Source organism: Schistocerca serialis, chromosome 7 (genome assembly GCF_023864345.2).
Source record: "Schistocerca serialis cubense isolate TAMUIC-IGC-003099 chromosome 7, iqSchSeri2.2, whole genome shotgun sequence".
NCBI classification, from domain to species: Eukaryota; Metazoa; Arthropoda; class Insecta; order Orthoptera; family Acrididae; genus Schistocerca; species Schistocerca serialis.
Window position 1 is genome coordinate 559,349,599 of NC_064644.1, and position 13,962 is coordinate 559,363,560.

At 40.3% G+C, this 13,962-nt stretch overlaps 1 protein-coding gene across 1 annotated transcript in view; it reads left to right on the top strand.

The window, feature by feature from the left end:
• LOC126413244 (steroid receptor seven-up, isoforms B/C) overlaps nucleotides 1-2,755 on the top strand; it is a 556,948-nt gene extending 554,193 nt beyond the window's left edge. Inside the window, exon 4 of the mRNA XM_050083146.1 lies at nucleotides 1,294-2,755. Within this exon, the coding sequence (XP_049939103.1) occupies nucleotides 1,294-1,568 (275 nt within the window). The 3' untranslated portion in view covers nucleotides 1,569-2,755. The remainder of the gene's footprint in view (nucleotides 1-1,293) is intronic.
• Nucleotides 2,756-13,962: the final 11,207 nt, after the last annotated feature.

Genomic DNA, 13,962 nt, shown 5'->3' on the forward strand with positions numbered 1-13,962 from the left:
CTCGCCGACTGATGGCTGGACAATCAAGGGCGCCCACCCTGCGTCATGCCTCGCGCCACGTCACGTCACGTCACGTCATGGTCCGGCCGCTCCAATCTATTCTGATCGCTGGGGCCGCGCCGCGGGTCAGCGGGCTGCGCCGCGCCGATGTCCCAACCAGCACTCGGCTCCCTTGACTCCTCATCAGCTTCCTCACCCAACTCTCGCCTGATCAGTCTTTCGATTATTCCGTGACTGCACATTGCACATCACGCTGTCACCCGTTGAGGTTGAAGAGACTTCTCGATCGCGAAATGCGTATTCTCAGTCCGACCATCATGTTATTTTGCTCCCCAAATAGCAAAACTCATCTGCTAGTTTAAGTGTCACATTTCCTGACCTAATTCGCTGAGCATCACCTGATTTAATTCGGCTACTTTCCATTATCCTCGATTTGCTTTTGTTGAAGTTCATCTTATATCCTCTTGAAAGAATTCCGCCAACTGCTCTTCCACGTCCTTTGCTGTATCTGACAGAATTACAATGTCATCGGCAAACCTCAAAGTTTTTATTTCATCACCTTGGCTTTTAATTCCTACTCCAAATTTATCTTGTGTTTCCTTTACTGCTTGCTCAATATACAGATTGAATAACGTGGGGGACAGGATACAACCCTTTCTCACTCTCTTCCCAACCACTGCTTCCCTTTCATGCCCCTCGACTCTTATAACTGCCATCTGGTTTCTGTACAAATTGTAAATAGCCTTTCGCTCCCTGTATTTGATCCCTGCCACCTTCAGAATTTGACAGATAACATTCCAGTCAACACTGTCGAAAGCTTTCTCTAAGTCTACAAATGCTAGAAACGTAGGTTTGACTTTCTTTAATCTATCTTCTAAGATAAGTCGTAGGGTCAGTATTGCTTCGCGTGCTCCAACATTTCTACGGAATCCAAACTGATCTTCCCCGTGGTGGTCGGCTTCTACCAGTTTTTCCATTCGTCTAAAAATTTCGTGTTAGTATTTCGCAACTGTGACTTATTAAACTGATAGTTCGGTAATCTTCACACCTGTCAACACCTGCTTTCTTTGGGATTGGGATTATTATGTTCTTCTTGAAGTCTGAGGGTATTTCGGATGTGTCATACATTTTGCTCACTAGATGGTACAGTTTCCTCATTATTTAATATAGTTCAATAATTGTCATTGTGTATGTAAATGTAGATTTTCAGACAGATGGTTTTTTTTTACTGTAGTTGGTGTCACTGTGCTTTCTGAGTTGCTAATGATATGCCGTTCCGTTTGTGTCTTGCAGACGCGTGTGGCCTGTCGGACGTGGCGCACATCGAGGGCCTGCAGGAGAAGTCGCAGTGCGCGCTCGAGGAGTACTGCCGCACGCAGTACCCCAACCAGCCGACGCGCTTCGGCAAGCTGCTGTTGCGGCTTCCCTCGCTGCGGACAGTCAGCTCGCAGGTGATCGAGCAGCTGTTCTTCGTGCGGCTGGTGGGCAAGACGCCCATCGAGACGCTGATACGGGACATGCTGCTGAGCGGCAGCAGCTTCAGCTGGCCCTACATGTCCACCATGTGACACAGCGTCTGGCGGCAGCTGGCCTCGGCCTAGCCCCCCTGCTGCTGGCGCTGAGATCACGCTGAGGAGCCGACGGAAGCCGGCGGACCGGCCGCCCGTGCTGACGTCACTGGGGACCCGCCGCGCGCGCTCAGACCGAGCGTCCACCGCCGGTGCCGGGACGCTGGGTGCGCTGGAGGGACGCCGTCGTGGCATCGCTGTGGCCTCTGTGGCTCAGTGTGGGGACGCAGTAAGCTCGCGAGCTGTAGCCGTGACTAACCGGTGGTCTAGCTTCCAGTATCCTTCCGTAAGGACGACATCAGCAACTGCTGTAACTACTGTTCTAGTGATCATCCCAATTACTGGCAACTCATTGGTTCCTATACTTGTCCGTACACCAAAGCGTGATCTCCCCTTCTTCTCTGTGAATTTAAAAGTAATGCTTTGAAAAAGACATTCTTCAATTATCGTTTCCATTACTACCGCAACATTTTCCACAATGTAGCTAACAAAATCTTTTTAAATGTCTCATACCTTAGTCATCTGTTTACGTTGATATAGTATTTTATTGACTGCACTATCAATTTGTTCTCCTACTCTAAGAGAATAAGTAGCATTACTGCGGAAGATATATTTTGGGTTGTTCGGCAGAACTGACTATTTCTGTTTCTCTTTCATTTATACGTTCTTTCAACTGTCAACCTAGTTGTCTTCGTCTGGTGCTGCGAGCGATGATCTCAGGTGTGCTCACTGTTCCTCTCACTTGTATTTTTCTGGTCGGAGTGCAAGCGGCAGCACCTCACGAAGGCCACCAGCTCGGCCGTCGAAATATGCTTAGAAAAATAGAATTGTTAACCCCCGGGAATGTATCTTCCGTCTACTAAATCGTGCCAGTCTAGAGACAACATTGTATCGGATGTTCTGACATTAAATATAGCTACATGTCACCTATTTTTGATACCCATCTCTGTAATGTTATTTGGTAGTGCATCGCATAAAATGAAACACAAACATTTGTTAACAAAGTAATTCAGATTCCTTTCACTATTGCCTTTTGTTGGATCATGCTGGTGTCCGAGTCGGTGAAATTCATTTTCGGTTTAAGTTTGCAGGCAATGTGTTCTTAAGTTCATAGAGTGAATGCCTCCTAAGTACAAAATAATTAGCGCGTACTTAAAAGAAGCAACAGCAAGTTTTTTTTTTTTTTTGGGGAAAGGTAGTTAAATACTCGCTCCGTGGGTGTACTTATGCAATGCTATCAAATACAAAACAACAAAAGAAAAAGATTCCTTAACCTAAAGCTTAATTCTGAAAGTTTGAAGTGCACATGTTTACTCTCATTAGTGCCAGATTCCGATATTTTTCGTTTTTATAAAATTTTCTGCAGGATCGCACTTTACACAGAATGTGACGTATTACTAAATTTATTCACCACATTACTTTTTAGTTTTGTATGGCATTTCGTTGCGGTCGCGTGTTGAATGTACTTAATATTGCAGGATCATAAATGCATTTCTTCTAATGAAATGACAATGGATTCTTTTAATTTTGGTGTGGGTTAGTGAAAAAATTTAAAAGCACAAAGGGTGCAACTCAAGAAACTGGCTCGTACGTAGTACAAATCCATGTACTATCACTTTGTTACAGTAAGTTGTTTTTAATCGTTTTGTGTTTCTGCTAGTGGGGCGCCAATTCGGTCGTTCATGTTTTTGTTGCCAAATGCTTTAAGAATGCATGGTATACTTTTTGACATGCCTTTCCCTAGTCCCGTGCGGAAGAGATACGGAAGTCTAAGTGTAGAAGCAGTTACCCATACGCTAGTTCATGACAATAGAGGCCATTCAGAGGTACCACTGCAACAACAGTGCCATTGAAAAAAAGATATTTTATAAACTATGAGCTCGCAGAGGGTACATGAAAGTCGCAACGGATGTAACAACGATTGTAATTACCCCCTAAGCTTAAAAAAGAATCGATGATATGTGATATTGAAAAGCTACGATATAATGCGCATCGGTGCATTGCATACTTAATTAAAAACATTTAGTTTTAAAACATACTTTCCTTTTTATAAAAACCCAAAAATCAAAAAACAGTACAGGTTGTATAAAATTATATAGAATAACCATATAAGCGAAGTGTTTTTATGTGTAAATAAGTGGTACTTGATAGACTATGTGAATTATAATAGAGATCTTCCCAATCAAATATAATATATGTATAACAAATATTTGGGCCAGTCACAGTTTCATGTGAGTCTCCATGAAGTGAAGTTCATTGAGTAGCGTGGATGTTGTTTACCTTTTACGGAAAATAATATGTTCTTAAGTTGTAAATACTGTAGTTTCTTTTTGGAAACAAAAACCGGTGAAAACAGTGACTGAAAAAAAGTGTGTGTATGTGCTTGTATGATATTACAAGCACCATTCAGATGAAAATTGGTATATTATCAGATTGTGATACAAAGAGAGCATTCAGATTCATAAATTATTATTCATCCCTGAATTCGATTTTCTACAAGGTCATGAACATTTTTACTCTTGTACAGTGATACTAGTTTGATTGTACAGTATAAAAAAATAAATGTTACTCAGAAAATTTTTGGTACTTGTTTTTCTTTAATGATACTTTCTCCTCATTTCACAATCCTGTCACTAATTCAGAAAAGTGAATGCAGTAATTAAGCAAATTGGAATATAAGAAAGCTGAGGGTGACATGGGAACGACAAATCGTTCAATATTACTTTTTTTTTCATCCTGTTACTACAGCGGAAAAGGGTGCTCCATTCCAAAAAAAAAAAAAAAAAAAAAATTATTTAACTGTTTTGGACTGACCTTAAAAAGTATTTTGCTATTCAGGAAACACCGACATTATTTATTTTCACTAAAATGAAATCAGTCGTCAGCTGCACAAAATTTTTGATTTCACTTTACTGGTTTCAACAGATTAATGTTTCACGTTCAGAAGTCTGATGCAGGCTTAAACCATAAGGTAAGATGATGTCAAATAATGATCGGACGATAAAGACGCCTTAAAAAGATTATGTAACAACGTATAAAAAAACTCGTTAAGAACAAACCTGTAATAGCTGAACATCAAAAAAGTATAAAAAGTTTATTAAAATCTAACACAAAGTAGTTGAGCATCAGAAAAATCGTATACCTTCGTTTTTAATAATAACATTGCGACACGCTGCATAAATTACATAGCCTATGCAATGAATAGCAACCAACAGATTGAAAACTTAAGGAGAATTTATCGCTACTCATATTACATACGAAATAGGAGCGGTAACAGATGTAGAACCTTATATAACCATATGAAATGTTTCACATAAGGACATAAAAAGAGATTTACACATCTAATCAAATAGGTTGAAATGGTTCAAATGCCTCTGAGCACTATGGGACTTAACATCAGAGAACATCAGTCACCTAGACTTAGAACTACTTAAACCTAACTAACCTAAGGTTATCACACACATCCATACCCGAGGCAACATTCGAACCTGCGAAAAGCAGCAGCGCCGTTCCGGACTGAAGCGCCTAGAACCGCTCGGCCACAGAGGCCAGCGAATGAAAGCCAACGGCCATTGAAGTATAAAGTTACGTACAAAGGAGTCTACACAAAAGACAGTTGAAAAAATTCTATTTTAATAACTGATGTGGGTGCCAAGGGGCGATGATGTAGCGCCAACCCATTGAACTTTCCAATATGCCAGGGGACGAGGCTGGGAGCCGGACGCGTGTTTCCGGAAACACAAGGTAACCAGGAACCGTGCGAGGGGCCATAGCGCATGTTTACAAGCTGACGGCATGTGCAGCACTCATGCCTATGGCTCATGTCTGCGTTGATTTACGGCTGACATATAAACACTTGTAGGTGAGTAAAGCGTTATAACATACGCTTAATAAAATTTTTGGAAGCTACCAGTGATTAATACTGAGATGGAAGACCTCCCAAAAATAAAATATCAGTTTTCTGACACAGAAACAACACTGTAAACGTTACATAGTTGAACTATAATAGTTTTTCAAGTATGATATTTTATTGTAGTAACAGTTTTAATACACGTGGCGGATTTCGAGCACTGCAGAGAAGATTACTTTAGGAAGCACAGGCGACAAGTAATTCCAGAGAGAGTCGTCAGGCTGTTAGCCAACTAGGTTACGAATCATAGCCAGGAAAAGTGAAACTTTGTAAGCCATAGTGAATAAGCGTACCTAAAATGTCGTCAATAGCAAAGAAATTAAAGAAAATAGTTTCAGACGAACACTACACGCTTACAGTTTGGATGGTACGACGTTCAGATACGTACGGTTTGGGTGGTATGACGTTCAGATACAAACATGTGAAACATAATCGCATGTTATAAAACAACTGTTTCATTTAGCAGGTTGATAATGAAAGAGAAAATAATTATTCGCATAATCATTATGTGGCTCAAACACTCGTTGCGAAAAAAATAGAGATTCACACGAACGACTTCTTGCATACCGTACAACATATAAACAGGTCGAACACTGGAGGATACAAATAACTCTAAAACACCTGTTTTTAAAAAAAATCTGAACTTTATGATGGTCATGCATATTTCAGACTGAATAACTCACATTATCCCATGCTCCTTTCGTATATTATTATAATTTTCCACATAATACGTTCTGCCATATTCTGCTCAAAACACAGACGCGCGAAAGGTCAACTATGTGCACAGATGTTACAAACATTTAAAGTTAGCAGTGATCTCTAGATATAAAACTCTGATTTCTAAGCAGAGAACTTTAGCATGTCTGCAGAGTCCTATGTCTGCATCGAACGCCATACTGTTGTTAGGCGAAAAGTTCGTGTCGATCTGTACACGATTTAATATTATCTATTTGTTTCTCGTTATAAACAGTACGACGTTTACTGTAAAAATGTGTGAAGCAAGGACTTATCTCAACATTACAAGACAGCTGTACTTCATCAGCAGACGCCCACATAACCAGAAAAATTGCTTCCTTCACATAAGCTACGAACGTTACAGTCTCATGTGGTTTTATACCTGAAAATGGAAACAAAAACTTCAGTCTACAGAAATGTTTAGCCTGGTTTGTATCTTCACCTATGGGAGTTTGACGGACATGTGCTACACCATTCCAGCAAACACATCACATGTAGAGCTTAGAGAAGTGCAGAGAGTCTTCCTTAAAACTCTATATTTAATGTCCGGTTGAGAGAAATACACTTTTATGTTTAGTGTGTATGTCTTTATAATATTCAGCCGTAATATAAATGCTGGTGAGCAATGTATTTGTTGAGAAGTAGGTACCATTACACATACCAGTAATAAGGTTTACTTAATGAATTTACACTTAACGAGTAATTGCTTCGATTACATTTAGAACGATTGCACTTTAGCCGTCTGCTTTTGTAGTTGAAGAATAGTGAATGCAACGAAAAGCAGCATTTTCACATAACGAATCTTATAGTTCGTCTACAATTTTCTACTATCACACCATACAGTAAACTTAAGATTTTGTTTTTAGTCCATGGTGTTTCGCCACAGCCTTTAATACAATCTTTATTTCCTTTTCGATTTTCCTCATTACACACAGCAGTACATCAATTTTAGTGTAGGAAATTTGTGCAAACGATACGTTGAAGGTTAGAAAATATCTGAAATTGCAGCACTAAGATCGACTGTATATCATTGTTATGGGTATATACGGTCGAAGGTAGTGATGGAATTTCAGATAATTTCTAATCTTCAACATATTGTGTGCTCAAATTCCGCGAACTAAAACTGAAGTAGTACTGACTGGTAAATATAATGAGGAAAAGTGAAAAGAAAATAAAGATTACCTTAAAGGCTGTGGCGAAACACTATTGATTAAAAATATGATAGGAGATAACTACAAGAAATATGAGCTTTAATTTACGAAATTACCCTGAAAACTTTATTTCAGATCACTGTTTGTCAATGCAAAATATAAATAAATGAAAGTTGCAAGTAATCTTTATGCACAGAGACGAAAATTATCTGTGTCATTGACTCTAGTATCACATTTTGCGCCAGGCAGTTAGATTGCCAACTGCAGCGTGACATAAAACTTCAGGTCAACAGCGCACTCTATCTCGCACTTGTTTTTAACAGAGGCTTTGTCAGGTGTATCCAGATCGCCTCTGCTGGCGAGTAAATGCAGCAAGGTTTACATTTATCATAGAAGATCGTCGATAAAGGAAAGTCGCGTGGCATGAATGGTTGGGAGAACCTGAAGGGCAGGTTCAGCCACCGAAGTGGGAAAGTTTTCCTTAAATCTCCGTGCATGCAGGCAACTTTTCTTGGAGATGCATGAGAGGTGTGTGGGTAAGTGTATCTGTTAAGTGCAGACGACTGTAATGGTGAGCGTGTAGTGTAGTGACGTGTAGAACATGAGAAAAGGTCTCAGCGTCCCCATCGGACGGACCGAGTCTCGTGAGAGACTTCGGTGAGGTTTGGAACTTAATCCAAGACACTGGCACGAAAACTGTTGATTAGCGACTTTACGCCACCACTCCTCCTAACCCCTTTACACATGTTTCATTGGAACATATACTACTAAAGATATACTACTAAACATAGCGTTGTACGACAATTAACCAAAACAAAACCACAAAAACCATCTATGATGAAAAAAAAAAGCCTTGGAAATCAAAACACAACAACAAACTGTCGTTCACAGCCTACCAAAACCAGAAAAATATAACATGAATTGATATGTTGAAAATATATTCGCAGCAAGCAGAATCAGAAAATGCTCCAAACCGAATAATCAGACTAGGCCTAACAAGAATTCTAGTATATATATATATATAAGCGTGGAATTTACAGGCTAATGAAAAGAGCACAAGGCGATGAGCGAAGGACTGGATGGAGCATACAAAACCTTAGCCAAAGGACAGGTAGGTAGCCGAATTTCGATCAGGTCACGATCCAGTGAAACGTTGGGCCACCGACAGTCAACCTTCAAGCGTAGAACCGTTTGTAGATCCAGTATGAAGAAAACATTGTCACAGATAACCAAACGAGAGTACAAATTTCCTAGAAATGTAACAGTGACACACTAAAAACACCATGACGCCGTGCAAAAGACAAAGGGGAAAACTCTGCTCGTGGTATCGACGGCGCCTGCAGGAACCTCCTACTACTTGCAGCACCAAGAACAGAAATAACTGACGCATTACGTTGTCTGTTCAACGGAGTCTTCAAACTTTAACAAATGCCAACAAAACATTAACAAGTGCCAACCCAGTGGAAAACACCTAAGTTAATTACGTCTCCAAAATCTGGCAACCATTAACTAACCCTAATCCATATATGTTCATTTGAACAGCTTCAGACACGAATCATTTGTCTGGATGGCTAACCAAAACTAAACGAGAAGAGTATTCATTACAAAATGAAGAACCGTAAAATAGTTGCAGGATGTAGCACACACGCGCCAAACAACGCCACATACGAAATATTCAATGTAAAACCCTTAAAAATTAAGTAACTGATCTTCCCAGTAAACCTGGACTGAACAAACTGGGTTGCAAGATACTGACGACGAAACTACTTATTGTTTAAAATTTCCAAGATTTCAGTACAGTTATTCGCCACATACAGTCGCCTAATTCATAAATAAAACACGTGAAGGAGATAACGAAATAGAACTGCAAACTGCATCACCCAGCAAAATCAACTATCTGTTACAAGAAAGATAAACTAAGAAAATAACAAATCCGTTATCTACAAAAAGATCCCAGGTCAGATTTTGGAGAGTTTACCCTCACCTGCAAGCTGAATTACAGGACGTGCTGGATGGAACGAACAGCTAATGAACACACATTATGAATTGCGAATAAACCGAAGAAAGGTGAAAGTAATGTGCGATCAACTTAACATCAAAACTGGCGAATATGAAGTCGGCGAAGTTAAGGAATTCTACTAGCTTGGTGGCAAAATGTCAAATGATCGAGGGGGAATGGAGGATATAAAAAGTAGGTTAGCATGAGCAAAGAGGGCATTCCTGGCCAAGAGAAGTCTACTAGTATATTAACTGTGATATAAAGCCATATAATAGGTAAGCGCCCATTTTGAAGATTTTTAAACGTTGAAACTGTACTAATACGGATACTACAAAAAATATACAGGAGTCAAAGGTCTTATGTTGACGGATTTGTTTAATGATGCGTTTCGATACAATCATCAACAGATAGTCTGAAAACGTAAGGAAACCTCAAATAGTACAGCACATACAGATTCATAACTGAAAAAAGTTGCTACATAAATATTTCGCACACTGGTACAACAGTTATACAAAAGTACATAAAATATGAACAGACTCCACACGCGAGTAACATGGGGTCTCACAAGGTTAGACGCATGCCAAGATGACACTGGCTAGTTAAGGCCACCTGGGCGGCGTAACTTGACAAACTAGTCACTAGGTAGCATAAGTTGTGTGGTGAAAGCTGTACAGCTTGACTAATAAGTCACAGATGACAGAAAATATGGGAAGGCATAGCCATATGTTTAATAAACTTATTATAAAAGGGAAGAAAATATCAGCAACGTTAGAACTAGTGCACAACCGAACGCGAGTTAGGTTGGGGGGAGAAGAGCAATGGAGGGTATCAAAAAGCGACAGAAATGTGGGAGGGGAACCATCAACAGATTTGTGGAAGATTAATTATCAATTAGTGGTAGAATGGAAACATTAATTTAAAAATACCAACATAATCTGAAACGGAATAGCATGGTTACATAAGTAGTGGGGCAACCTATGTGTCAAAAAACGCAGCATTGTTGCCAAATTTATTCAAGATGGCGGCGATGACGTCATCCAAGATGGCGGCATGTAGACTTGGCAACAGTGCATGACATCATCCAAGATGGCGTCTTTTGGCGGGAAAATAGGCCAATTGTGCTACATCCACTAACCTAACCTCCAGAAAAAATGGTGGGAATTTTGAATTTTGGCGGGAAAATAGACCAATTGTACGATATCCACTAACCTAAGCCTCCAGAAGAAAAAATGGCGGGAATTTGATTTCCAATAGGATAATGCATACAAAAACCGTACTTATCCTTATTATTATTGATTATCATTTATAAACATTCATTATCATTTACTATTATTTATTATCATTTATTATTATTGACCTGCCTCCACTAGAAAATTCCATCCAAATTCAAATTCCAACACGATAATGGCTGCAAAACCTTACTTTTGTTTATTATTATTCATTATTATTCATTATCATTTATTAACATTCATTATTATTCATTGTCATTTATTATCATTCATTGTCATTTATTATCATTCATTATCATTGATTATTATTATTATTATTATTATTATTATTATTATTATTATTTGTTATTATAGGCCTACCCCCACTAGAAAATTGCGTCAAATTCAAATTAAAACACGATAATGTCTCGAAAACTGTACTTCTATTTATTATTATCATTTATTATTTATTCAACATGAATTCCTTACATCCATAACAAAAATCTATCACAAGTTCAAATCCTAACGCCATAATTGATCACACATACAAATTTTCTGTGTCACTTTTCTTTTTTCACTGGCAGCCTATCATAATCGCGTCAAATAATAAAACTGCACTTCCAGTAACATAAGTCACGTCCTTTGATTTTGCAGGCGGGAAGGGACTGAAGACTTTATTTCAAGCAGTACGGTCATCACTTGTTCTCCAACACAGTCAGCACACACATCTTTGGTATCGCAGTGCAGTCACCACGACATCCGCGCTCCAACTGAATTAGTTCAAATCCTCGCCACCCCCTGGCCAGCGCGCGGAGACACTGCCGACGCCTGTCACGTGAGGCGGCCGGCCACTCGCGCTGGACTGCCGGTACGCTGGGGGCGAGCCCAGCGATTGCTCCCATGTCGTTAACATGTTTTCGCTGGACATGCTGGAACTTGCCCGAGTTTGACGTCACAGCGGTCCCCTGGCCGCTCACCACATGTATTCGTCGCCTCCGCACGTTTCTCGCCAAAATTGTTTGCCTCAGAGCTGAATCACACAACGGTCGGCCATTCCTTGCCACACTTTTGGCGCCAAAGTTGTTTTCCTGGGCACGTTCAAACCTGTCGATGCCGACCACTCACCATTCACCACGTGTCCTTGTGCGAGCGAGAACGCAGTGCTACACTTTTGGCGGCAAAGTTTGCTCGACAGTGGAATCCGCCATGACTATATAACAGCGCATTCGGTCCGCAGTAGAACGCTCGCTAATTGATTCTCTCTCCGTGCACGTAATAACTGTACAATCGCTGCGCCGCCGGCCCGCTTACGTCACACACCCTCCATACACGCGACGGACATAGTCTTCTGTAAATACCTAAGTACTTAATTCCATTTCGATTTAAAATCATATTAAATAATTCAATTTACAATTGCATATACGTATGCAAAGGTGTTCAACTACCTAATTTCAACTATTTTTCGAGGACCTCTTCCTAGGAACCAGCACGGAGTTTGAATTCTGGCAGTAAAGAAAGGTCACATCTGCTTTCTCTACTAACCTAACAAAATTGTCGGAAAGAAAGGGCACTTGTACTAACCTGAGCTGCCCGCCCGCCACTTCCTCATAGGAACCAGCGCCAAGTTTGAAATTTGCCAGTAAACAAAGCTCACTTGCGCTCCTGCCACCAACCTAAGAAAAATGTTGTAAACGAAGCTCATCACCACTAAACTAAGCCACCAGCACTCAACCTCTTCCTACATGTTTCGGCTAAAAGGACTCACACTGCACTAGGCCCATGGATGGAGGAACGAATTTACTTTATTTAGGAATGAAGTGTACGTATCACACCGACATGTTCCACACCATACAGACCTGCAAAACACGCCTACATAACTCATTTATGATGCTCTAGACACACACTTGCTAATTGTAAACAGTTAAAAATAACTCATAGCACAGCCTACAGACATGCGAACCGCTCGTTTTTTTTTTTTTTTTTTTTGGTCATCTGTCTACTGACTGGTTTGATGCGGCCCGCCACGAATTCCTTTCCTGTGCTAACCTCTTCATCTCAGAGTAGCACTTGCAACCTACGTCCTCAATTATTTGCTTGATGTATTCCAATCTCTGTCTTCCTCTACAGTTTTTGCCCTCTACAGCTCCCTCTAGTACCGTGGAAGTCATTCCCTCATGTCTTAGCAAATGTCCTATCATGCTGTCCCTTCTCCTTATCAGTGTCTTCCACATATTCCTTTCCTCTCCGATTCTGCGTAGGACCTCCTCACTCCTTACCTTATAAGTCCACCTAACTTTCTACATTCGTCTATAGCACCACATCTCAAATGCTTCGATTCTCTTCTGTTCCGGTTTTCCCACAGTCCATGTTTCACTACCGTACAATGCTGTACTCCAGACGTACATCCTCAGAAGTTTCTTCCTCAAATTAAGGCCGGTATTTGATATTAGTAGACTTCTCTTGGCCAGAAATGCCTTTTTTGCCATAGCGAGTCTGCTTTTGATGTCCTCCTTGCTCCGTCCGTCATTGGTTATTTTACTGCCTAGGTGGCAGAATTCCTTAATTTCATTGACTTCGTGACCATCAATCCTGATGTTAAGTTTCTCGCTGTTCTCATTTCTACTACTTCTCATTACCTTCGTCTTTCTCCGATTTACTCTCAAACCATATTGTGTACTCATTAGACTGTTTATTCCGTTCAGCAGATCATTTAATTCTTCTTCACTTTCACTCAGGATAGCAATGTCATCAGCGAATCGTATCATTGATATCCTTTCACCTTGTATTTTGATTCCGCTCTGAACCTTTCATTTATTTCCATCATTGCTTCCTCGATGTACAGATTGAAGAGTAGGGGCGAAAGGCTACAGCCTTGTCTTACACCCTTCTTAATACGAGCACTTCGTTCTTGATCGTCCACTCTTATTATTCCCTCTTGGTTGTTGTACATATTGTATATGACCCGTCTCTCCCTATAGCTTACCCCTACTTTTTTCAGAATCTCGAACGGCTTGCACCATTTTATATTGTCGAACGCTTTTTCCAGGTCGACAAATCCTATGAAAATGTCTTGATTTTTCTTTAGCCTTGCTTCCATTATTAGCCGTAACGTCAGAATTGCCTCTCTCGTCCCTTTACTTTTCCTAAAACCAAACTGATCGTCACCTAGCGCATTCTCAATTTTCTTTTCCATTTTTCTGTATATTATTCTTGTAAGCAGCTTCGATGCATGAGCTGTTAAGCTGATTGTGCGATAATTCTCGCACTTGTCAGCTCTTGCCGTTTTCGGAATTGTGTGGATGATGCTTTTCCGAAAGTCAGATGGTATATCGCCAGACTCATATATTCTACACACCAACGAGAATAGTCGTTTTGTTGCCACTTCCCCCAA